Source organism: Ochotona princeps, chromosome 20 (assembly GCF_030435755.1).
Source record: "Ochotona princeps isolate mOchPri1 chromosome 20, mOchPri1.hap1, whole genome shotgun sequence".
Classification (NCBI taxonomy): Eukaryota; Metazoa; Chordata; class Mammalia; order Lagomorpha; family Ochotonidae; genus Ochotona; species Ochotona princeps.
The window spans coordinates 25,370,091-25,395,892 of record NC_080851.1 but is presented as its reverse complement, the minus strand read 5'-3'; the positions used below and the strand labels follow the sequence as shown (position 1 = coordinate 25,395,892).

The window sequence follows — 25,802 nt, the reverse complement described above, 5'->3', positions numbered from 1 at the left end:
AGTTAGCTGCCTGCCTGGGATCCCAGTCCCTCTTTTTCCCACCCTTGCCCCTGGCAGTGCCTTGGGGCAGCACCAGATCCCTGTGCTCTGATTTGGGGACCCCCCTCTGCTGTGGTTGCTCTGTTGTGTCATGGACATCCCAAGCTGACAACTTCTGATTTCAACTCTTGCCCCATCTGGCGAGAGCCAAGGCAGCTTTTCTGATGTGCACCCTGAGACACACACACACACACCTTCCTGCAGGGTCCCTGCAAGGCCTGCCCCCGCCCCCCCGCCCTTTTTACCCAGAGTGTCTGTCCAACCCCGTCCAGCCCGATTCACACTGTACTAGAGGCTTCTCTTCACGCTCCAGTGGCCTCACTCACCATCCATAACCCCACTGTTCCTCCAAGATCCCTGTAAACTGGCCGACCAGTCCCAATTCCACCCATGCCCAGTGTTGTTGGACTCCGATTCTCCTTGCTCAAGAGCTGGGGACACTGCTCTGCTGGCAGTGTGGGGGAGTGGTAGGATGGACTCTGGTCACAGCACACCTGTCCCCATGCAGGAGTCAGCTCTTGAGATTTGAAAAGTAAGCCTGGGATGCAGAAAGCTCCCTTCTGAGCCTTGGACTTCAGGGCAAGTCCAGGCTGCTGCTAGCTTCTCTGTCCTCTGTTGGCAGGTCCAGGAAAGGATGTGTTCTCAAATCTTCACCCGCTGTCTTCATCCTCTCATTTGCTCTGTACATTCCGGGGTGAGGAAGAGAGGGGTTGTTTTACCTGCCCCTCCTCTCTTCTTTGAAGAATGTAAAGGATTTAACTTGGTTGAGAAAATTTCTTCCCTGATTGAGTCCCCAATGTCTTCCAAGATTGGGTAGTCGTTGAAAGAGAGTCCGTGCCCTCTGGGGAGTGTGTAGAGTTCCAGGGCACTGGCCTAACCCCCACCCCAGCCTTCAACCGCCAGCCTCTGAAGCCTGATGATCTCCAGGCCCATGTGAGGGGTGAGCAGCTGTCTTTGTTTAGCCTGGAGGTGGCTGGATCTGTCCTTCCCCCACCCAGCTCCAGTCTGCAGGCCTGGAACACCTGCCCATAGGAGGTCCAAGCTGCCCCTGGCCAGGTCCACAGCCCTCCCCAGTCTGTCCTTCAGGGGTAGAAAAGGGAGATAGATGCTGCCTTCAGGAAGAGCAACAGGAACACTTTCCAGACATATCCTGAAACTCCTGCCCTCAGAATATCCAATTAGCTGCTGCTCTTTGCAGAGACCCAGCCACTGGGGTGAACAGCCAGCACTCCTGAACCAAGCTGGTGGCAATGAGTGGCGCTCGTTAGCAGTCAGGAATTGCACAGTTCTCTCTGTCTGGACTGAAGGCTCAGTTGGCAGTTGTACTTTTGTCATTCCCATGATTCAAAAAGGAGCATTTTGATTCATTTTTAGACTGAGCAAAAACGCTGCAAGAAAAACAGGTGGTCCAGACTTTCTTCCCTGTATTTGCTCATTTGAGTCTGTATTACCTGTTTGTGTACTTTTCATCTGCTTGAGTACTGATTACCTGGGTGAATACTCATTGTCTGTTTGAGTACTTATCATCTACGTAGGGACTTGTTTTCTGTTTGAGTATTTACTACCCATTTGGATACTCATTTTCTAATTGAGTATTTGTTATCCATTTAGACATTATTTATTGGAGTACTTGATGTCTGGATATTTATTACCTATTTGGGTACTCACTGTGTATAGATTACTGGGGTATTTGTTAGTATTTATTATCTATTTGAGTTCTTATCACCTATTTTGGTATTTACTGCTCATTGAGTTCATATTACCTATTTGGGGACTTATTATCTATTTGACTACTTATTACCTATTTGGGTATTTTGTTGCCTGAGTACTTATTATTTATTTGGATCCTTATTGTCTACTTGAATACTTATTACCTATTTGGGGGTGTACCAGGCGGTGCTTCCAAATTACCCTTCAATTTAAGCAGTCAGCCCTGCTCCATGTTTAGCTGAGGGAGTGGGCTATAGATTCTGGGAGCCCCACCACCCTCTGCCCGCTCTTGCTGGTCCCTACTTTGTATGTGGTCTGCTCAGAGCATCACTGATCTTGCCTTCAGGTTTCATGGGATTATATCCCGGGAGCAGGCTGACGAGCTCCTCGGGGGCGTGGAAGGCGCCTACATCCTCCGTGAGAGCCAGCGGCAGCCGGGATGCTACACACTGGCACTACGGTGAGTTGCTGTGTCATCATGGCGTTGCTTACGTTTGTCCCATTTTAAAGAACTGTGATATAAGCCACCTTCCTGGCATTAACTTCAAAGATTTACTTATTTTTATTTGAAAGGAAGATTTACAGAGAGAAGAGACAGAAAGTTTTTCCATCCAATTTCACTCCTGAAATAGCCACAACAGCCAGAGCTGAGCCAACCTGTAGCCAATAGCCTCTTCCAGATCTCCCATGTGACTGCAGCGTCCCAAGGCCGTGGACTATCCTCCGCTGCCTTCCCAGGCCATAAGCAGGGAGCTGGGTTGGAAGTGGAGCAACCGGGACATGAACCAGGACCCATATGGGATGCCAATGCTTACAGGCAGAGGATTAGCCAGTTGAGATATTATGCCAGCTGCTTAAATTATTTATTTAATTTATTTGAAGGTGAAGACACAGATAGAGATTATCTACTCATTGGTTCACCCCCCAAATGCTTGAAAGAGCTGGGGCTGGGTCGGTCTGAAGCTTAGAGCTGGGAACTCTCATACATGGCTGGCAGAGCCATTGCCTGATGCTTTCAAGGGTGCTCATGAGCAGGAAGCCAGAACCAGAAGCGGAGCTGGATACAGGAGCTCTGATAGGGACATGAGTGTCAGGAGTGGTACTCTAACCATTATAGGAAGTGTCTGTACCTCTCGCTACAACTTCCTGTTTGCTTTCATTGACCAGCAGTGCATCAGGGACTGTTTGTCTTTGCTTGGCCAGATGCTCAGGGTATGTATGCACACTGAGCTGTGTTTCTAAACACACAGGACACTGGAGAATTATCTGGAAGGTTAGTGTTCCCATACCTTCCTCTGCCCAAAACATTGAGCTACATTTGCAGCAGACCCAGCAGCTCCTATTGAAGAAAGGCTTGCTTGCCTCCTACGGCAGGTACATGCCTGGTGAGACCTGCCCAGCCTCATCTGTTTACGAAGTTCTCCCAAGGCTCACCCAGGAACTCCAGTAGCTGGCCCTGGCGCTGCACACCACGGAGCCAGTAGAGCAGGGCTGTCCTGAAACTGTGATCCCCAAATCACAACCGAGGAGAGGTATTGCATTTACTGCATTTTCCATACCTTGGTCAGAGATTTCATTGTGTTGGCTGACTCTCACTGTGGCTCTGCAAGGATTGGGGAAGGAGTCCCATGTTGGAATCCCATTGTCTTCCAATGGTCCCTGTGTGAAGTGTGTTTGGAATAGGACCCCTGCCCAGGTCAGCCCACAAGGGTGTGCCTACCCCATGCGACCTCAAAAAGAAACTGTCCGGGGTGCAATGGAAAAACGTCTAGAACATACCTTAAATGAGGTGGTGGCAGACACAGAGGCACCATCTGAAAGGGGCGGCTGCTTCCCAGATAAGAGTACAAATAAGAACTTTGTCAATCAGGCAGTTCCTGCTGATCTTTGCAAATGAGAATGCCGACAACCTGGTGGCCTCAGACATTTCTAGAATCAAATGACCCCCAGATGAGAGTTGGTTAAACCCCACCTGTGCCTCACTCCAGACATGCAATCCCAGGCAGGTACTCCATGTCTTCCAGCCTCAGTTGCCTACACTGCAAAATGGGTATATTCATTGTGCCTACCTCAGAAGGTGTCGGCAGTGACCGAATGAGAGAGATCAGGTCGCCGTTGGACCAGGTTGAAGCAGCCATCAGCCGCTGCAGTGTGTGTCGCTGGTCTGCTTGTTTCTAACACTGTCGTCATCCCACATCCCTCCCACTGTGGCAGGTTTGGAAACCAGACCTTGAACTACCGGCTCTTCCATGATGGCAAGCACTTCGTGGGGGAGAAGAGGTTCGAGTCCATTCATGACCTGGTGACGGATGGTTTGATAACGCTGTACATAGAAACGAAAGCTGCCGAGTACATCTCCAAGATGACCACAAACCCCATCTACGAGCACATTGGCTACGCCACTCTACTCCGAGAAAAAGTCTCCAGGCGGCTGAGCAGGTCTAAAAACGAATCCAGGAAGACGAGCGTCAGCCACGAAGGGCACTCGGGAGTGGAGAAGGTGAGGCCGTGTGTATGCTGGCCATGGTCCGTGTGTCCTCACTGATTTACCCACACGTGTGCAGCAGGACCACAAGGATTCATGAATGAGTGGATTGGGAGTTGCATTTTGGGGTGAACCGTTTTGGGGAAGTGTGTTTGTGATTGTCTCTGGAGGGTTCTACACAGACCAGGCATCCCAGCGGCTTGTCAGTACAACCCAGACCAGCCTGTCTGCCTGTCTGTCTCTCCTAGCTTACTGTTTTGGGTGGCAGATATAAGCGGTAATTGTACCCATCTCTAGAAGCTTAAGAAAACTGGCTCTGCTGGGTTTGGAAGACCACTCCCCTCCCCGAGCATGTTATGTGTGAGCAAGGTGAGTGGACACCGGAAGTGGCTAGGGATCTTTGAAACCCCTCTCCAGTGTGTCGCTGTTTCTTTCCCAGACACCATGAGCAGGTTTCTTTTTGGATGTGCCCCCGTTTGGTCCCATTTACTTTGGTCCTGTGGTGTCTGCTTCCCACTGTAGGAATCAGGACCCCGCTGCTCCATCAGCCCCGGCTGGTGTGCTCAAGTTGCACTGGGACAGAGTGGGTGGGCACGAGCAGCAAGTGCGACACCTTCTGGCGGTAGTTGGTTCTTACCTGAATTGGAGTGGGCTGACTTGCTGTCCAGTTGTTGGACAGCAAAGGCAAGGCGGCTCAGGATGACTTATCTGGCCTTGGCCTTGACCTGGAGGGTTCCCAGAAAGACCTGCGAGAGTGGCAGCCGAATCCTGTTGGCTTGAAGGGAGAGGGTCCTGAGTGATGGGCTCATTGAGCTTAGGAGCCTTCTCGGGAACCATATGCGTCGAGCAGCTGGCCCATGAAAAAATAATTTGCCGTTTTCTCTTCCTAACCCCAGTGTCTCCTTGGCACCTGTTTAATTCTTTTACAAACAAGTGATTTGGGAGATAGTGGAGTTTCTGATGGTTGACATTTTAACAAAAGAGAGCCAAGGACCTGAGTCCCAGCTCGCAGAGTGTGTGCCAGGCCAGACAAGAGTCTGTTTGCAGAATTGGTTCCAAAGTCATTTAAAATAGAAAATCTGGAAGCTGACCTTCCCGGCTCTGACACCACATGAGATGAATTGCAAAATAAATCTCCCCAGCAGTGTTTATATTTCTGAGTCAGAGAGTGGTGCCACCCAGAAGGGAATCTGGTACTAAGGGCAGGCCGCCTAGCAGGATGTTGCATGGGAAGGAGGCGGGCAGAGTGAGTGCCCGTGTATGGTGGGGTGGGAACTGGTGCTCCTGGGGGCCTGGAAATGTGGTCAGAAGAAACAGGGATGCCTGGACGTCCTCCCAACAGGAAACTTGTGCAACAGTATGCATGTGTTCATACTCACACATTCAAAATAAGTCTGGTGGGTAAGACCCCCACATGCCACGCAGAGCACCTACGCGCAGCCTGGACCCTCCCCTCAGCCTCCTCCTTCTGACCCTGGGAGGCAGTGGCAACCTCTCACGTGATTAGGTCCCTGCCGCCCACGTGGGAGAGCTGGACAGAGCTTCCAGCTCCAGTCTCCCAGCTCCGGTCTGCCAGCCCAATCCAAGGATTTGTATTTCTCAAACACAGCCTTGCAGTTTGGAATGTTTAAGGGTGGTTCATCCATTTGTTTAGTGATCATTTCCAAAATGAATGCAAAAGACCACATTAGCCGGGAGGCCGAGGATATTAACAGTGTTCCTTGGTGAAAGATGTTAGCTCCCCTGTCAGATGTGGTGCAGGCGTTTGAGGGGTGACCCCTGTAGCTGGCAGCTCTCTCTGCTCCCTCCTGATAGATGAACAATGTTTTCAGAGGGGAGAAAAATGTATTTTTGGAGGAAATTACCAGATTATTGATCACTTGGAATGAAGAACCCCACAAACTTTTACCCTTGTAGAGGGCCATGAATAAAGGAAACACTGCTGGGAGCAGGCAGCATAATGAGCAGGTGCCCGTGGCATGGATGTCTCACATGCTAATGATATGATGTTTGGGTCTCCCAGGGGAGGCTCTGGGCATGGGGTCTGGGCACTTGCTGGAGGCCGCTATTATGTTCCTAGGTTTGTTAAGTAACTTGGTGCAAATCCATCCATTTTCCTCTGACCAGTATTGACACGGGGAATTATTAAAAGTCTAAGTCTTGCCAGAGAGGCTGTTTCCCCTAAGGCCAGGTCAGTTTGCTGTTGCCATGGTGGCAGGAACTGAGAAAGAGGTGGCAGCGACTGGAAGGGGTGGACGGACAGGAACCCACCGTAGCTGTCTGCCTCGGTAGCAGTGTGGGCTGAAGGGGTAATGAGCTTGGTGGGTGGATTTTTTTATATTCCTCAAATCCAGTCATTCCAGCCTCTGTGGCCCCAGAGTACTTCAACATCGTGGGCCCGTTTATGTTATTATTTCCAAGTAAATCCAAGGAGACTGGGTTAGCCATGGATCCAAGAATATTTGCAGCATTAATTAGCGAAAGATAGTCCCTGCCCCATCAGATGTAAGTGGTTCCCAGACGGGATCTCCTGTCAATTTAGTTAGCAGTGAACTTGCTTTTAATAATTGTGGATGAGGTGGAAAGCTGGGTAGGATGCAAACAGTAAAAAGAAAAACGCCAGCCATCGTGGTTTAAGCCAATAGCGAGTTATTCCCTGATTGTTTATGTAATTGGTTTTACTTTATGGTATATAGACAGTCACCATTTGGTGCACTTCATTAAAATGGTCATGGCCCATGCCAGTTCATGGGGGTGTGTTGTAGAATTTATTCCTTGGACGGATCATCCACCAACCTTCAGGAGCGGTGCTGTGTGCAGTGACAGCAGGATTCAACATCGTTTCAGACTTTTATGGGTCACAGATTGCCCACACATGAAATCACTTCCATTTTATTCCTGCAACAATGTTCTGCTGTCTGCAGAGCACGAATCACCGCTCCATTTTATGGAGAAGATCACAATGGCAGGGCAGGAAATCCAACCCAAGCTTCCTCGTGCCCAGTTCAGGGCCTCATCCATCTCCTGAGATGCTGGTCCTTGTGGTGTCCTAACGGTCCTTATGGTTTTCAGAAAATGTCCTTGGTTTGGGCCAGGTCAGGTCAATTGGCACTAACAAGTCTTGTAACTCGAACAAGATTCACTTTGGAAAATGTGTGGCTTGGCTGATTCAACTTCCCTTATACAGTATACCCAGCAAGTCAATGTGGGGTCAACACAGTTCCCGAAAACGCCTTTGAATAAAATCAACACGGGTTGCTGTGTCAAGGTGCATGTATACATATATTTTTTTCTGGGGAGAACATTTGCGTCTCTGATAGAATAAAAGCGCATGAATGAAGGTGCAGGTTGGTAGCCCTTGACCAAATGCTTGGGACCCAGTGTGTTTCTGGGTCAGAATGCTTTTTGTATTCTGGAATCTGAGCGGAGACCTCACAGGTTGAGCATGCCTAACACCTGAACTGCTGCAGGATCCAAAAGGTTCTGTTGTGTTGGCGCTGAGGATTGTCAGACTTGGAGCAGTTCAGCTCTTGGCTTTCCCGATTGGGGACCTGAACCCATGGTGCATTTTAACAGATTGTGTATCTTGCTGGATTTGTACCACAGCACAAGTTGGAAAATGTCCGTTCAGGGCTGCTTTAGTGGGTGAGGTCCATCCATGTGAAGGACCAGCATGCGGCTCTGGGAATGGAATGAGAATCCCCACCCCCCATGGGCTGATATGGGGAGCTCTCCCCAAGTCATTCAATCATGAGGAACAGTGACTTGACATAGAGTTCACAGCACGAGGTACATCAGATGTCTTGTGGGAAAATGCAGTTAGCAGATGAGTTTCATTTTTAAATAACTTTTTCATTATATGCATGTCTGTGATGTTTCAGAAAGCTCCCTTGCACCTATCATTTGTGTAAATTAGGAGGGGGAAATGTTGCCTCTTTTTTTTTCTTGTGAAATTGTAGACTATCAGTAGGAGGGTGCAAGAGCTGACCCTGTGGGTGTTGCAGGGAGGGCATGTCAGGTGTGTGAGGTGAGTGTCGGGGAGCCAGTTGCTCCCCATCCTGTTCTCTAGGCTTTGAGTTGGGGTTTGGGCTAAATGTAGGATCCCATTCAGAAGTCCAGTGAGGAGAGAACAGTCATGTCCTGACTTCACCCGTGGGAGTGGATAGGTGTGAACACACATCCTGGGTAGGATGTGCCACAGCCTTGGCAGGGCGCACACAGTAGTTGCAGCCCTCTGCACAGACAGGGCCTGTTTCTCCCCAGCCTTGTTCAAGGACCCTCAACCTTGCTGATAGCTCCCCCATTTTTCCCCTTAGCATCTCACATATCAGCTTGGTGATAGGCAGCAAGGCACTGTCTAAACCTGTGTGTCTCAAGTTACGTGGCCTTAGAGAAGCACCTGGGAGACTGGATAGAAATGCAGTCTTGGGCCTCGGGCCTGAGATCAGGAACTGGGGGGCAGAGTGCAGAGTGGGGGCCGCTCACCCGGTGCCCTAGCGCAGGTGGCTCTGACACAGGCACACTGGGGTTGTAGAACTGGATAAACCTGTCTCCTTCTTCCCCTGGAGCCCACCAGTTAGGGGCAGATGCTGCTGCTGTTGCAGGGTGTGCCATGGTTGGGTGGATTTAAAAGCTGCAAGAAATGGTCCCAGATTCATCCCAAGGGAGGATCTTGCTCTGCAGGGCTGGACTTCCTGCAGCCTCTTGGGAAGCTGGAGTCTGGAGGGTCAGCTTGAAGGCTTGGGTAGAATGCCATGGTCTGCTGCTCAGGAGTTACCTGGGAGCTCAGATGGCCCAGGCTTGTGTGAATGTGTGGGCTGGGGAGGTAGAAATGAGTTGGGGCCACACTTTGTCTAGAGGGTGTCCCAGCAGCCAGGAAATGGAAGATGCATACAGCAGGAAGAGCAGCCAGGGAGGCAGGAGGGCTCCTGGGGTCTGCTGAGAGCTAGAGCAGAGTCTCTCATTGGTGGTCACAGAGTATGGTCTCCCCACAGTTGAGAGAGAGGTCCCCTAGAGGAGGAAGGGGCTAAGGGAGGATCATGTTTTAGCTGGTGGCTCATGTAGTATGGGAGGCTCCCATGGGAAGGGTCTCCCAAAGGAGTGGTTTGACAGGGACAAACAGTAACGTGTGTGTGCAGATGTTAAACTGGGGCAGAGCCTCCTGAAGCATCCTCTTCTGCAATCTGGAGAACGAAGCGCAGCCTGTGCTGTTTTCTATGCAGCGGTGCCATCTTGTGGCTGCCGGGAGAGTTGCAGGAAGGCGATGTCAGAGGATCCAACCCAACAGTTGTCCAGAGTAAGAAGAACCAGTTCTGGGCATTGAACCCGTTGCGTAGTCCCAGTGGCCTTGGGTTTTATAGCACAGACCAGGCTATGCCATGGTTGGGCATGCAGTGGCTGGGGCGAGTCTTTTGTGCAGTTTAAGCTCCTTTGCTACGCGTGTGGCCTGCTGTGCCATCCTGGGACTTTTAAGTGAAAGAGGAACCCCTGGAATCGGACTCGCCAGGATTCTTGTCCGTGGGAACTCGAACATCTGAGTCTCAGGACCCTCCTCCCCTCAAAGAGCTTTCATAGTTACTATATTAGTAAACATGAGGAAAAATCTATTTGTTAAATCCCTTAAACATAATAATAATGAGCCCAGTTATGGGTCAGTGTCAGTAATCTATTTGGGTGGAAATAACCCAATTTTCCAAATTGAGACAAAGCGGTGAGACTGTTGGCGTTGTTTCTACATGTTTGCAAGTCTCTTACCATCTGGCTTAATGGGTTTCCACAGATGTGTTCAACCTGTGCCACCGAATCGCTTGGTCTGAGATGCGGGGGGTGTGCCAGCTGCACAGGGGTGCATGGCATGAGAGATGATGAATGTGGGGTGTCCAAAACACACTGGACTCTGACTTAGCCCATGCCCGTTTCTCTCAGATTCACTGTGATGTCAGTTGTGGAAGAGGCCGTTAATGAGGTTAGCTTTGGTGCCGTCGACTCTGGCAAGCTCTGCACACCACCAGCCTCCCAGCAGTGGATTGTGTTTCAGGGACCATGGCTGCCGTAGTCATCGGTGGATGGAAAGGGAGCCTGCTGGGATGGACACAGCTGGCCATGGGAGATGTTCGAGAAGCATCTGTGTGCTGCTCTGACCACCTTTGACAGGGCAGGGCTGTACACTGTCCCCAGGACCTATGTCCACACTACAGAGCCCAGACAGGGAGTGAGGAGCCAGGATGGTTCTGAGGGCCAGAATTACCGTGCAGTGGGTTAGAGCTCTGCTTACAGCGTTGGCATCCCATTGTCGGAGCACCTGGCTGGCATCCCGGCCGCTTTGCTTCTGACCCAGCTCCCTGATAATGTGCCTGGCGAAGCTGCAGCAGATAGCCTGTGTGCTGGGGCTCCCAGTGGCCAAGGGAAGACCAGAGTTCCTGGATGCTCCTGGCCCAGCCCTGGCTGTTGCGGCCATTTGAGGAATAAACCAAGAAGTGGGAGACCTCTCATAGAGGAAGAAATCGGTAATATTATGCAGGATCCAGCTCACACAGTGTGTCCCTGTCCTAGACTCCCAGCTCTTCCCAGTGGCTGTCAGCAGGGGTGGAAAACAGAACTCACCTTGATAACAGGTGTCCAGTGATTCTGACATATATAGGTGTGCCTCAGTACCACTGGGGCGTGAGTTCCAGAGCTCTCTCCTGCCGCGCCTTTACTCCAATACTCAAGGCCCTTGTAGGTAGCGGCTGGCACAGGATCTACACGGGACCTCTGCACACACTTCTGTAAGGCACCTGTAGGTACTTCTAGCACATGCGACAGATGCTATGTCAGAATTGTTCTTTTTATTTGTTTTTATTTTTTTAAAGATTTATTTATTTTTATTGGAATGTCAGATAAACAGAGAGGAAGATCTTCTATCCACTGATTCACTCCTCAAGTAGCCACAATGGCTGGTGCTGAGCCGACCTGAAGGCAGGAGCCAGGAGCTTCCTCCTGGTCTTGCTTGTGGATGTAGCCTCCCAAAGCTTTGGACTGTTTTCCGCTGCCTTCCCAGGCCACAAGCAGAGAGCTGGATGGGAAGTGGAGCAGCTGGGACAAGAACCAGTGCCCAGATAGGATCCCGTCACGTGCAAGATGAGGATTTAGCCACTGGGCCACCATGCCGGGCCCAGGACTGTCATTTTTGCCACCCAGAGCTACTCCCCTCCCTGTTTCAAAATTCTCAGCTTCTGGTGGAGTCACATCTACCCCTGATCCCAGAGAAAGTTTGGTGAGCCAAGGATGGTCTGAGGAATCTCGTTTCCTTGGCCATGCAATCAGGTTCTGGGTGGGGCGCAGGATCCGGTTAGGGCTCATGAAACTCTCAAGATGATGGTTGGGGGGGGGTGGTTTACCCTGATTCCACGTGGCTGAATATGACAAGAATTAGAGTTTGGACTGGGAAGTGGAACTGAGTGCCTGGCACCTCGCCTGAGCCTCGCCTGCATGTTCCTAGAGCAGTTTGTACTTTGCTCTGAGCTGGGCAAGGGTGCAATTGTGCTGAAATCCAGGAGCCCAGGCACTCACCCACCAGCTGGTCACCATCCCCGCCATCCGTCCTTCATTCCCTGCCCCCTGCTTGTTGCTGTTATTAAGAAAGCACACACATCCTTCTTCAAGGTGGTGCTGTTGAATCAGGAGTGGGGGCACTCAGGGTATACTGCAATGAGCAGGAGTGTGGTGTCTAGCTTTCTAGGCAGCCTAGGGGAAGTAACGCCCACACCACTTCTGGATGCAGCGCTTTGTCCTGCACCTCCAGGCATGCAGAAGAAGGCGTGTACTCAGTCCAGGAGAAACAAAAGATGCATGGCTGTCAGGGTTTTACACCAAAGCAAACATCTCTTAATTCTACTTCCCATGAACTTCTTTAAGTTTCTTGGGTGTTTGTAGACTTGTTAAGAATTAAGTGTACTTAAGTAAAATTAAGGCAGTATGCGAAAGAATGTTAATAAACTCTAGTGAAGTAGATTCTTAACATTGCGCCAAATTTCCTGGAAATCTTTCCAAAAGCATATGGAAAGGCAGGCAAGCCGCTGCTGCGGGTTCGCACATCTCTTCTCAGAGTGCTCCTGCTTGAGTGCTGCCTCCACTCTCATGCCCGCTTCTGCCTATGGACACCCTGTGAGGCAGCAAGTGCTGGATCAGATAGTTGGGTTCCTGCCACTCACATGCCAGAACAGATGGAGTTCCAGGCTTGTACTGTTCCAGTCCTGGCTAGTGTAGACCTTTGGGGAGTAAACCAGCAGGTGAACGATCTTTCTGTCTCTTTGTCTCTTTGCTTTTCAAATAAATAAATAGAAACTTTAAGATGGAAAGAAGCATGGCACCCTTTGCTTTGTTGGTGGCCAGACACAGCTGTCTGAGCAGTGAGACTTTCCCACTACGACCTCCGCCCCACTAAGGCCATTGGTAAAACAGATGACCCAAGCTGGAAGCCTACAGACCCTGAAGAAGGGAAGGTTGCTAGTCTGTGTGTAATCTGTTGTTTCAAAGCTTAGCCTGTGGGAATTGATGGGTTTCTTAACAGCAACCTTTTGGAAACAGGAGAATTTTGTGTCCTGCATAATTTCCTTTGACACGCATGGAAATGAGGCTGTCTAGGCTGCGCGGTAGGTTAGCTGTTCTCATTGCCTGCGGGACAGGTTGTAGCGCTGGCATCACTCACGGCTCCAGAACGAAATGTGTGGCTGAACTTTATAATCATCATTTATAAATATTCCCTTTGGTTTTGTCTCTCCCTACACATAATCACTTTGAAGTCTCTAGAAAGTTAATATTTCACTTTGTTCCTGGTCTCTGTTTATGAAACTAATGAAGTCCGCCCACTGGAAGGATGTTAAAATTAGACGTGCAGCTTTTATTGACCTCATGTGATTCAGTGTTGAGAAAAAAAAATATCCCTTAGAAGTCGAATCATGGCATCAGCCACAGACAGGTCTTTAAGTTGAGAATGAAATAAGATGCAGCATTGCAGGCGGGGCACATTGCTTCTCATGTTCCGTAGAACAGAAGTAGCTGTGTTTAACCACGGAGCACAAGAACTCCCTCTGAGACAATGCCTGATTGAAGAAACTTCCGGTGTGTTTATTTGGAATGATTTAAGGATGAGAATTTTAGAGTTTGGAATGGAGTTCCCAAAAGGGACATTACGTTTGCGCAACATGCTGCTATTTTCAGGCGTTATAAATGACATCATTTCCTTTGGCCTCACAACCTTCAAGTTTAGATGTTTACCAGTTTAGAAAAAGCAATAAACAGCAACAAGGAATCAGGGACCAGCATTGTGGCACCTCATGTTAATCCGCCGACTGTGACACTAATGTCTCCTGTGAGCTCTAGAGAGAGTCCTTAGTGCTGTGCTGACGCCCTGGGGAAGCAGTTAAGGATGCCCAAGTGCTTGGGCCCCTGTCGCCTGCATGGGAGATGCTGTTGCAGTTCCTGGATCCTTATTTTGTCACCCACCCTGGTGATGAGGCGAAGGAACTAGTACGAGAAAGACCTCTCTCTGTGTCCCTCTCTTTCACTTTGACTCTGCCTTTCGGACCAACAAAATAAATCTTAAAAACAAGACACCTGAGGCTGGGGGAGGCTGACCCCTGCGGGGGTGTGTAACTCTTCCTTGCAGGTTGTGTGACTGGGTGCCTGCTACCTGGGAACTAGAGCATGGCCAGCCTGACTAATCATCTTCCCTTCTTGACTCATTTGTTCCGCAGAAACACATCTGGCTAAGGACATTTATTTAGGAAGGGCTTCATTACCCACAAACGGGTCTACTCCGTGAATTCTAATATAAAATCCCCTTGTGCCGTTTGGGCCCTGGCTCTGTGCACTTTTGGAAGGGTTTGGCGTATTGTACAGCTCTGTCTGCCTTCACTGAGTTCCACGACACTGGGTAGCAGACACGTGTCTTCATCCACCTGCATTCATCTCACTTTGTCCAGTGGTGAAGGGGCGCAGGGAGAGGAGTTCAGCACTGTGCTCCCCTGAGCATTAGGAAATAAGGCGGTTCCTCCCTAAAGAACTGGGAAGCACTAGGCTCTAGGTGGAGTTTTGAATCCACTGGACTTTCTCCCTTTCAGCCAGGTCAGTGTCAAGACCCACTGGGTAGGAAGGGACAGGGAAAGATACAGGAGCCTCGTGGAGTGGTCACTTCATGCCTGCTGTTGCACTGGGTGGCTTTGGGTTGTTTATATCCCACTCTGCTCACAATAGCTTCGGGACTGGGGGCAGAAACTGAGGTGCTGAAGGAACTGGGACCACCCAGCTGGCAGGTGTACTTGAACCCAGTCCCATGCTTGTCCTAATCTGGGAAACTCTTTAAGAGCTCCGGGCTACTTGAGAGCTATCACTTGGAGTAGCCTCCAAGGCTTCTTGGAACCTTGTCCCAACACCCTGTATGCAGTTGTGCACAGCTTTTGCCCTAGTCTACTCCCTTGCCCAGCTGTGTCCAGGAGGCCTGCACAGATGAACAATTTGGGTCCATGCCCTCCTCTAAAGTATAAAGTTTGTCACATCCTTTGACTTTTGTAGTAACTTAGAACTAATCAGAAGTCTACTTTCAGTCTCAAAACACTGTCCTGTTTTTTTAAAAAATTATTTTTGTTTATTTTCACAGACTTGAAAAGCAGAGATAGAGGAATGAGATCTTCTATCCCTGGCTCACCCAATAAGCAGTCACAACAGTGGGGGCCTAGTCTGAGGTCAAAGCCAAGAGCTGGAATTCAATCCAGATCTTACACAAGGATAACAGAGACTCAAATACTTGAGTCATGACCTGTTGCCTTCTAGGGTGTGTGTCAGCAGGGACCTAAATGTGAATTGGAGCAGGACCTCAAACTCAGGCACACTGATATGGAATGCAGGAAAGGAAAATACCCCAAAGACTTGCCCCATTATCTTGTTTTAATAAATAGAATTCCTGAGCCCAGTGCGATAGTGTAACGGCTAAAGTCCTCGCCTTGCACTCACCAGGATCCCATGTGGTCGCTGGTTCTAATCCTGGCGGCCCCACTTCCCAGCTAGCTCCCTGCTTGTGGCCTGGGAAAGCAGTTGAGGACGGTCCAAAGCCTTGGGACTCTGCACCCGCGTGGGAGAACCTTGAAAAGCTCCTGGCTCCTGGCTTCAGATTGGCGCAGCACCGGCCGTTGCGGTCACTTGGGGAGTGAACCATCAGACGGAAGATCTTCCTCTCTGTCTCTCCTCCTCTCTGTATATCTGCCTTTCCAATAAAAATAAATAAATCTTAAAAAAAAAATAGAATTCCTGGGCCTGAAGAATACTAGAGAAGCAAAACTTGAGTGTTCACTCTCTTTTCCTAGCCATAGCTGGTTTAGCAAGGGGTCTGGCTACCTTGTGTGGGCTGTGGTCAACTTCTGTCCTCTCCCTTCACTCTGTTTCCTAAGCTCATTATCCACAAGGTAGGATGCAGGGGAGAGAGAGAGAGAGAGAGAGAGAGACTGAGTTCTCACAAGATTAATAACCTTCTGAGAAGGCTTGCTACTCTTTGGGCTCTGCATTCGTTGGTCCTGAGGAGGTGGATCCACTACCCCCTTGGCTGCAGTTCTTGGAACATGAGCAATACCTGGACACGACTTGCCTTCTGGACCAGCCAGTGAGCATGAGAACCTGTGGGTTCGGAGGTGTTCGCGATTTCACCAGAACAACAGTCATGACCTGGGACTGACAACTCTCTGTGGCATTTGGGGAAGGATCCTAAGAGTTCCTTCATTTCCCCCTGTGACTGTACCCTCAGCCAGTGCACTTCCAACTGCCCCCTTCACCAAGAGCCCTCTTTGCAAATTCCCTTATCTTCCAAATGGCCTTGATGGCCTGCAGGTCCCTTCTTGGGATCCACTTTCACCCTGAGTTAGGTGAAGTTGCTTCTCTCCTCCCCCTGTATGCTGATGCAGCTGGGCTAGCTCTGGGTGCCTCATCAGCACCCCTTCATTTCTGCAGGATTGGGGGGGGGGGCGGGTTGCAACTCACAGCTGCAGTAGTCAAGGGAATCACTCCAGAGTCCTTGCCCTGGGCTTCAACCTCTCCTCGTGCTGGTGTGAGGCTGTGATCTGAGAGCTGCTGTTCCCTGGTTCCTGTGAGTCTCTGCCAGGAGGTGCTCTTTCCCCTCCCCCTAAACAGACGCATCCATTGAGAACATCCTGACACGAAGGCATGATTGATGTCTTCTGTTGAGTGCAGTGATGTCCTTAAAGGCCGCTAGAGTTTTGTAGAGCCCTGGGCTTCCTCCAGGGAGGGCCCCGGGCTAATTACCTTGTCCAGTTTGATATTGTTGCTTCTTGACTGGGAACACTAAGGTCCACTGCTCTCTCCCCCCAAATTCCTCAGGACAAAATGAACGTGTGCAAAGCCATTGACGAGGTCCTAACAGGGACATCTGCATGTACTCACCCGCTGAGTCTTGAGGAGGGCTGTTTCATTGAGCCCCTCACCTGGTGCTTCCTCTGTGTGCTCTGCTTGGGTGTGCTTGTTTGAGCTCTAAGCCCAAGAGAACTGAGACACAATGAAGCCACCATAACCAATATCTTACCCAAAATGCAAATGGGTCAGTTAGAATCTTTCAAGATCCTGAGCCCACAAACAAGCCTTTGGCAATTTCCTTGGGTCGCTTCACTAAAAACCCTTCCTGGAAGACATAGTGGAGACTGTCAGTGTGAAGGTGGGGATCCAGGTGTGTGCATGTGCCAGAACGGCCAACCTTGTTAGTGAGTGCACATGGACGCATAAACAACTGTACCCATGGTTGTATGCCTCAACTGGGCTGAGGCCGACTATTTTTAAACTGCAGAACAGAAAACAACAAATGTGAAATCATTTTGATAACAGTTCTGGCATATTTTGGATGAGCTCTGCATCGTGGGTAACCCTGGTTTATCTCTTGTTGCTTTATTTGTAGTTGGGGTATTTTCTGTTGCTGTCCTTGGCCTGCAGGAATATAATTACATTTTTCTCCCGAGTTGTAATTTGGTGGTTGCAGCCAGAAGGAATAGGATTGTGTGCAGTCAAGGGCTGACACGTGGGAGACGGTAGCTCTGACATCTGACTGCTCTGTCCGGATAACGGCTATCCGCCAGCCCCGCAGCTCCTGTATGCATCAACTTTTCCCACCAGAGGAACTGAGTCTAGCTGGCAGGAGTGTTTTCTTCAGGGCACTTTCTTTTGTGCAGTGTTGAAGTCAGCACCTGTTTGTTGGGCATCTGGGAAGCCAACTGCACCGTGCATCATGCAGTGGGGAGTGAATGGCTTGCAAAGTCTGTTAGGCAGAATGTGGTGTGAACGCAAAGCCCTCTCTGCTTGTGTACCGCAGCCTTACCACTGCCTTGTGCCGTGTCTTCAGAAGAGCTGGACACTTAAGTGGGGCCTTGGGACCCAGTCCTGTTGTTTGAAATGAGATCTGAAAGATGTGTGGAATCAGGAAAGACTGGGCTGACGGGAGCAGGCAGGAAGAAAAGTCACGGAGGAGGAGGCAGCAGGTTTGTTAGTGCCTGAAATCATCCTCTACATGAGGGTGGGTGTTTCATGCACATCCAGAGAGGGTGGGGGAGAGAGGAAGAGGCAGGGAGGGATCTTCTTCCTGCTAGGTCACCCCTCAGGTGGCTGCAGCACTAAGGGCTGGACCAGTCTGAAGTCAGGAGCCAGGAGCTTCATCTGGGTTTCTCATACTGGCGGGGACCCAAGGACACAAACCATTTTCTGCTGCTTTGTCAGGTGTATTATCAGTGATATGAATCTCAGAAGTGGAGCAGCTGGGACTTGAACCAGTGCCCTAATAGGATGCTTGCATTGCAGATGGTGGCTTTACACGATATACCACAGCACCATCCCCCCATCAAATACATTAAAAAAGAAGAGTTTATTTTGGTGCAAAAAAAAATGCTAAACCCATGTTTATGAAGTGTCTTCAAAAAGTCCGTGAGGGACCAGCATGGTGTTGTAGCAGGCTAATCCTCAGTTTGCAGCACCTGCATCCTGTATGGATACCTGGTTGTTCCTCTTTTGATCCAGTTCCCTGTAAATGCACCTGGGAAAGCAGCAGAGCGTGGCCCAGGTCCTTGGGTCTGTGCACTCACACAGGGGACCCACAAGAAGCTCCTGGCTCACAGCTTCGGACTGGCCCAGCTTTCCATTTAGGGATGTGGGAAGAGCTTTTTCATGTCCAGACTCTACAACTGAGAACAAACTGGTTTGTTGATAACTAAACCAAGCACTGCTGTGTCCTTATATGGCAGCCAAGCTTAAATGCACTGGCTATGTTGGATTCTGCTGTTAGACTGTCACATTTCTTCCAGTTAAGATCGCCATATGCATGTATTGTATCTGTAGTCATATGCAAGTTTATTATTAGGTATGTATCTATACCTAGTAGTTTTAACGATGTATTTATTTTTATTGGAAAGACAGATCTTCATCCACTGTTTCATTCCCCATATGGCTGCAACAGCCAGAGCTGAGCCAATTTGAAGCTAGGAACCAGTATCTTCTTCTGGGTTTCCCACATGGTTACAGGAGCTTCAGGGACTTGGGCCATCCTCCACTACTTTCCCAGGCCACAAGCAGGTAGCTGGATCAGAAGTGGAACAGCCAGGAATAAACCAGCACCTGTATGGAATGCCAGTGCCACAGGCAGATGATTAGCTTGTTACCACCATGCCAACCCCTTCATACCTATTAATTACTCTAGAAGGAGCAGTACTGTCCTTATCTGAGCTGTGCTGTCTTCTGGAAAGAGGAAAGAGAAAAACGGTACCACAGGATGCTCTTATTGCTCTACTCAGTAGTAGGTGATATCACTTCCACTCCCATGCCTTCAGCCAAACATGAAGTGGACAGAAACACATAAGTTTTCCAAGGGAAGAAGAAGGAAACCCCTCTGACTGTTTCCACCTGTATCCATTAGGCTACTCTGAGGTGAGCTTCGTAGAAGACACACCCACCTGTGCTTTTTGCTTACCACGCAACTTCTCAAGCCGAAAACCAACACTATTCTACATTTTATTTATCCTGATGGGAAAAAGTCATATATTCCTGGCAACTGGAATACCTATGACAAATAAATTGGTTAACAGCATAAATATTTGAAGTTGATGCATTTATGGATTTTGCATTACAATTTTGGGTGGAAATTCTTTTGCAGTCCTCTGTGGCTAATACTGGCATGTCGTGCTGGTCTGCTTGTCTCTGCTACGGCCTGCCAGATGACAAATCCAGAATATAGTGGCTGAAACTCCAAGAAGCATTTTCTTGCTGGGCAGGGTTTGTCAGAAGTGACCCCTGCCTGTTTCACATGGCTTTTCCTGGGTCTGTCACCTGACTGTGAGAGATCAGCCATGCACACATCCTTGACTCTGAACTGCTGGACCTGGAATGACTCAAGTTGGCTGGGTCTCTTTGTGTCTCTTGCCCACTGGGGCTGCCTTCTCTCTCTCTTTCCACATGTCTGCATCATTGAGCTCTTCAGAAATTGCTTCAAGTACTGCAAGACCAAGTTCCAAAGTTTGACAACCGCCCTTCTACCATAGCCTGTGAGCCAAAGGCCATCTCAGGCGTGGCCCAGATCTAAAGGCGAGAGGTCCAGATTCGCCCGCGCGATGGGAGGAGGAGCTTGCACAGACAGGCAGAGGAGGGGTTAGCAGCCGTGTGTGCAGACAACCTTCCACTCCACTCTTGGGCTCTTCTCCCACTCTCCATCAGAAACAGAGAAGATTTGTGGAGCAACAGCCGTTCCTACCCTTCCGGCATGATTCCTTTCTGGGGTGTGTGGGTATGGGTACCTTGGAAGATTCTTGGGAAAGCTTATGAGATAAGGGAAGATGCATTCCTAGAAGAGACGAGAGATATGACACAGAGATTTGATCAGAGGCCATGCTCTCTCTCCCGTCCTAGTCTGTTGATCCCATGGTTTCTTCCCCAGAGCGCCTTAAGGGCATGCACAGGTAGTTTGTGTGGCATCAACTGCAGTCTATGGAAGAGTCCCAGCTAGATTCTTGTTAGAACATTTAGAGCCGGGCCTTTGAGCTAGAGTTAAGGGAACAAAGACCCCAGCGAATCCCATCTCCACGCAAACCCAAGTCTCTTGTGAAAGGAGGGAAGTTCTAAACTCGGTTAATGTGTCTTTGGTGCCAGGCTCTGGTGATCATGAGCTAAACTCATCTGGCCATCAGAAAGGTATTGCTGTGTGTAGTTCACTTATCAACATCATGAAATAAATTATGCAAAATCATGCTCCATCAGATACCCTCAAAACATAACAGAACTTTTAATTAGCTGTTGAGCAATTAAGCTGTAAACGATTATTAGCATAATAAATCCTGTACTCTGTGGAGAACATTTGTTAAGATCAATCTAGGAAGGATTTTTTAAGCTTAGCTATTTAACTGATTAAGATGCTGTGTTGTAATCATTGCTACAATCAACCAGATTTATTTTTTGTTTGGGGGTTTGGGGGGATTTGGTGTTTTGTTTGCTTGTTTTTGATCCAAGCTGCAAATATGTACTGAGCTCGAAGGAACTAAAGAGAATTTGATGAAGTGCAACAGTTTTGGGTAGCAGAGTCCATCAACTGATCACCATCTGTGCAGGATTGCTTGAGTTCAGTCATTATTGAGGTCCCTAAGAAAAAGAAACCTAGGCCTCCAACCGCAGAGTTCAAGAACCTTGCCTTGCCGTCCTGATGGACATGGGAACACCTTCACTTCCCTTGAAGGGTCTCCAGGGAGCCCAATAGTTTGCAATCTTGGAAGCCCGTTAGTGTCGACTAGGAGTTTCTTAACAAAACACTGACGCCAAGCCCATACCCTTGATCAGTTGCCATCAACATCTCTGGGTAGAAAACAGAAGCAAGGGCCTAAACTCTGTCCAGGTGATTTCAATAAACATCATTATTGTACAGAGTCTTCAGGCTAAGTGTACATGGAGGGGCCAGAAGTAGCCTCCCACTTAAAGTGCTCCCCCAAACACTCCCCACCTATATGTGTAAATGTGTATAGACAGCAGCAGAGTTTGAGTAGCTGTCATCAGACAACAGCGAACTGAATTTTTTTAAAGATTTATTTTTATTGCAAAGTCAGATATACAGAGAGAAGGAGAGACAGAGAGGAAGATCTTCCGTCTGATGATTCACTCCCCAAGTGAGTGCAATGGCCGGTGCTGTGCTGATCCGAAGCCAGGAACCTCTTCCAGATCTCCCACGCAGGTGCAGGGTCCCAAGGCTTTGGGCCGTCCTCAACTGCTTTCCCAGCCCACAAGCAGGAAGCTGGCTGGGAAGCGGGGCCACCAGGATTAGAACCAGCGCCCATATGGGATCCTGGCGTGTTCAAGGCGAGGACTTTAGCCACTAGGCTACCACCCCGGGCCCCAGAGAACTGAATTTTAAGGGTGAGTCCTGTAGCTGCCCCCTCTTGAGTGTCCAGCAGGTGCAGAGAAGAAAATTCAGGTAGAGCATACAGGACTCTGATTGAGAAGATGGACTTGAAAATCTGGGGAGATCAGAGCAGCTAGAATTCATAGGATCAAGTCGGGGAGAATAGAGAGCACACCAAAGAGAAATCCATAGGACTGGTCTCAGATGCGGATCCATCCTTTCCCTCCCCACCCCTCCCCAGAGTTCTTAGCCAACAAAGAGCAGCTGGCTTTGCAGTATCAGCACCCACACGTGAAGAAACTGATAAGAGCAGGAGACAGGTCAGGCCAGAAATGAAATAGTGCTGATGCCCATGCTGGGTCAGGAATAGCTGGAAGTCTGACTTGTGAGGCATTGGGTAGTGTACCAGGACATCCCTGCGCTGGATGTGGGGCAAACTCTGGCCTTCACAGCCCAGCTCCTGATGTTGCCAGCATGTCATAAAAGCAGCACACTGTGGATGAGGAGTGTCTTCAGGCTACCATGATAGAATTGACTGTTCCTACAGGACAGAGACCACATGGTCTGCAAATACTGAAGTGCTGACAGTGACTTGCTCTTGGGATAGTGCATGGATGAGACAATTTGCACTCATTCAGAACCACTAGGGAGTTCTGCAGTATGTAGAGCCAGTGCCTGGCTCAGTGCCAACCCAAATAGCTGCACATGTTGGCTGTGACTGGTGTTGTGGGCTCATCATGCTGCTCACGCATTCAGCAGGTACAGCTACAGCCCCACTGCTGGGGACAGGGACATGGGTGCTCATGGCCTGTGCAATAGGCAAAGCCACGTTCAGCAAAAGGGACGGCTCAGGCAGGTGGCAACTTGGCATTGACTGCACTGTGAAAAAAACCACTTTTGGAGGAGGGAGGGCTGAGCCCAATTTGTGGTCAGGCTGTACTTCACTATGCGGTCTGTGGAGTGGCCTCCAGGATTATCCCCAGGGGATGTGGTAGGAAAAAATTCAGGGTGTGTATTTTGCTTTCAGTTGAAGACTATCTCAAAGGCAAACAAGAGATTCGGCTGGTGGGTTTGTAGTGCACCTGTGTGTTGGCATGTGAGCCTGACTCATGAAGCTCTTTGCAAAGCTTGAAGTAATTTGAGCATGCAGGAGATGGAGTTAGCAGTGAAGGAAGGAGGTGAGAAGGCCTGGCTGTGTAAGAATGCTGTGGTAGGCAGACGAATGGACCCCAGAGACACCTCATCTCAGGAGCCTGCAAATGTGACTGTAAATTGGAAAAGCAGCTTTTCAGATGTGATCACATTGAGGATCTTGGGATGAACAGACTGCTCTGGGTTATCTAGATGGATCCAAAATACCACCAGGCAATGGCTGTATGAAGGGGAGATTTGGCAGACACAGAGAAGGCCCTGTGCAGTCCATAGAGAGGAGGGGACATGGAGATGCCGGAGTGGAGCCACCACAACCCAGCTGTGCCAGTGGGCAGGAGCTCCTGGAGGGGACCTGCGACAGGCGTGACTCCCAGTGGAGGGAGCAGTGCCTGCAGCTCCAGCCCAGAGAAGCTGATCTCAGACTCCTGGCCACAGGAGCTCTCAGAGAACACAGATGCGTTGTATTAATGGACAATTTTCTACAGCAGGCACAGAAAACTAATGGATGTATCCATGAAATGAATCAGGTATGCAATACCTCGTTGCATTTTGTACCATAATAAATGAGATAGAGACAAGCAGGGGTCCCCTGTAACTTTCCTCTCTCTAGTCATACAAGAAAGGACAGGCGGTACAAGATCAAGTCACTCAGCTAAAAGTGAGAGTCTTATGGAGGGCCAAGGGGTGGCTGGGGATGTGAAAGAAAAGACACTCACTGACCCACTGGTCCTAGAGATGCATGCTTTGCTTTTGTTCACAGCACATGCATCTACCCTCCATGTCCGTTTACATTATGTGGTGCTCCCTGTGGGGACATACAAAACACAAAGGTAGCTGCTTCTGTCTGTCTGAGTCACCTCTCCCCCTAGGGTGAGAAAAAGTCCTGGGCATAGAATATGTGCTCAGGATAAGAGTTGCTTGAGTTTTAAAAGCAGTCATGGTGAGTTCTATTCTGGGTTAGTTAGAGGCATGTAGCAATACTGGGATGCCAGATTAACATGTAGTTCAAGTGCGTTCTGTCTGAGAGCCATCTGTTGCCAGCCTATGATGGGAGAAACATGGAAGCCTTCAAAACGCTTCTTTTGAATTTATCCACGGTATGTCTAGTGTTGCAGATAAAAAGCTGTTGACACTTCTTTTACAGCCATGTTTTTATCATGGGCTTGTATTCATCAAGCCTCCTTACCCCTTGTACTGTCATGTCTGTGGAGAAGAGACAAATAATTGAGGAGGATGTGTTTATTCCAAATATAGATAATTTTCCAACCACGAGGTATAATCATGAACCCTGGGCATCCAAAGGTTCAAGGTGATAAATGAGTCCAGCCAAGGGAGCGAGGTACAAAGGTATCTGATTAGCCTGGGGTCTGCTCAGTTTGTTAGCATCTGAGACACCTGTCTTTTGGAATCTGTTCCTGTGTGGTTTCATGGCCACCAGGGAGACAGTGCCATGTGCTTCCTAGAAGTCATCTTCCAGTCAACCCAGTGGCACTCTTTGACCAGACTCTGGTGAAAGAAGGAAGCTTAGCCATGACTGCCATGCCTCTGCTGGAGAACCCCAGGGTGATGGGGACACCTTTGGGCCCTGGCTGTGTGACGTGTGTGCTTCACAGCGTCCTAGTCTTGGAAAGACCATGCTTGATTTCATGCTCTGTGGCATCCCCCTGACATTGCTAATGATTCTACAAAAAGGTGCCTGTGTTTCCATGTTTATTGGGGTCCTGCAAAGCATATACCTGTTCTTATGTGGGTAGCATAATCTACAACTAAGTGGAAATTTTTTGTTGAGATTTAGTTTTTTATTTTTGAAAAGCGATGGCAGGAGAGTCTTCTCATACAAACATGTTGCATTTCTTTCTAAAAGTTGTGTTAAATTTATTTTATTTGAAAGACAGAGACACATAGAGAAAGAAAGCAAGAATTCTGTCTGTTAGTTCATTCCCTAAATGGCTACAGATACAGATACCTGGAAGTCTATCTAGGTCCCATCTGGGCTCAGGGACCTAAGTACTTGGACTGTCTTCCCAGGCACATTAACAAGGGGCTGGATTGGAAGCAGAGCAACTGGGACTCAAACTGGCTCTCAGATGTGGCATGCAGGTGTTGCCTAACCCGCTGTGATATAAGACTGGCCCTGCTAATTTACTGACTTTCTAGTTTGCTTTATTCTGTATTTTGAAGATTATTGGTTGTCAAGATCTGACAGATTACCAGCTTTTGGATGAACATGCATACATTCCAAAACTGGGTGCTGGGTGCAGGAAGGAAGGGAGCTAGGGTGCAAAGGTCATAGTAGCCCTGACTCCCATGATGTGCCAGTGTAGGGTGGACACCCGAGACTGAGTGAGTACCCTTTAGATATTGCGCTTTCCTTCACTGTATCCCCGCCAACAGTATTGTGCAGGCACCTGCAGTGCAACTGCAGACACCTGTGCAGACATACTTTCCTGCTCTCTTTCCTCTGTCTGTCTGTGCCTCTGTGGTCACTGAATTTCCTTAGCCGGCCCAGGTTGCCACAGAAGCCTCCCCTATTGAGTTTTTCTTCACTTTTTCTGAAAGTGTTCTCTCTTTGTTCAGTCTTTGTTGAGGAGAATTACGTATCCCCTTTCTCTGCAAAACTTGCCGTGGTTGACTGGTGCTTGCTCCACTGTGTAAATGTAATTTGATATAAAGCCCAACTGTCAATAGTAGGAGGCCTTTTACAGGAAGAGCAATGGAGTCAGTGGCCTGGAGAGCAAAGGCAAAGAAGGAGCAAAAAGCAAGGAATGCAAGAGCTTGGCTCTCATCCTCACTCCCCTGCTTACTGTCTGGGGGACCTCAGGCAATGCTTGGTTCCTGTTCAGCCTCAGTGTTCTCATCTCTAAAGCGGGATTTAAAGGCTATCTCTATGTCATATGACTGCTGAAGGGCCCAAGGACCAATGGATAGGGACGTGCTTTGTAAATTACAAACTGCTACCTGGTTACCAATACTGCTGATTCCATTTTGCCACTTGTCACCTGTCAAGGATAAATTCCA

At 49.1% G+C, this 25,802-nt stretch overlaps 1 protein-coding gene across 1 annotated transcript in view; it reads left to right on the top strand.

Annotated features, from left to right (window-relative positions):
* CHN2 (chimerin 2) overlaps positions 1 to 25,802 on the top strand; it is a 262,947-nt gene that overhangs the window by 176,452 nt on the left and 60,693 nt on the right. The window contains exons 5-6 of the mRNA XM_058678065.1: positions 2,096 to 2,209; positions 3,964 to 4,249. Of these exons, the coding sequence (XP_058534048.1) occupies positions 2,096 to 2,209; positions 3,964 to 4,249 (400 nt within the window). The remainder of the gene's footprint in view (positions 1 to 2,095; positions 2,210 to 3,963; positions 4,250 to 25,802) is intronic.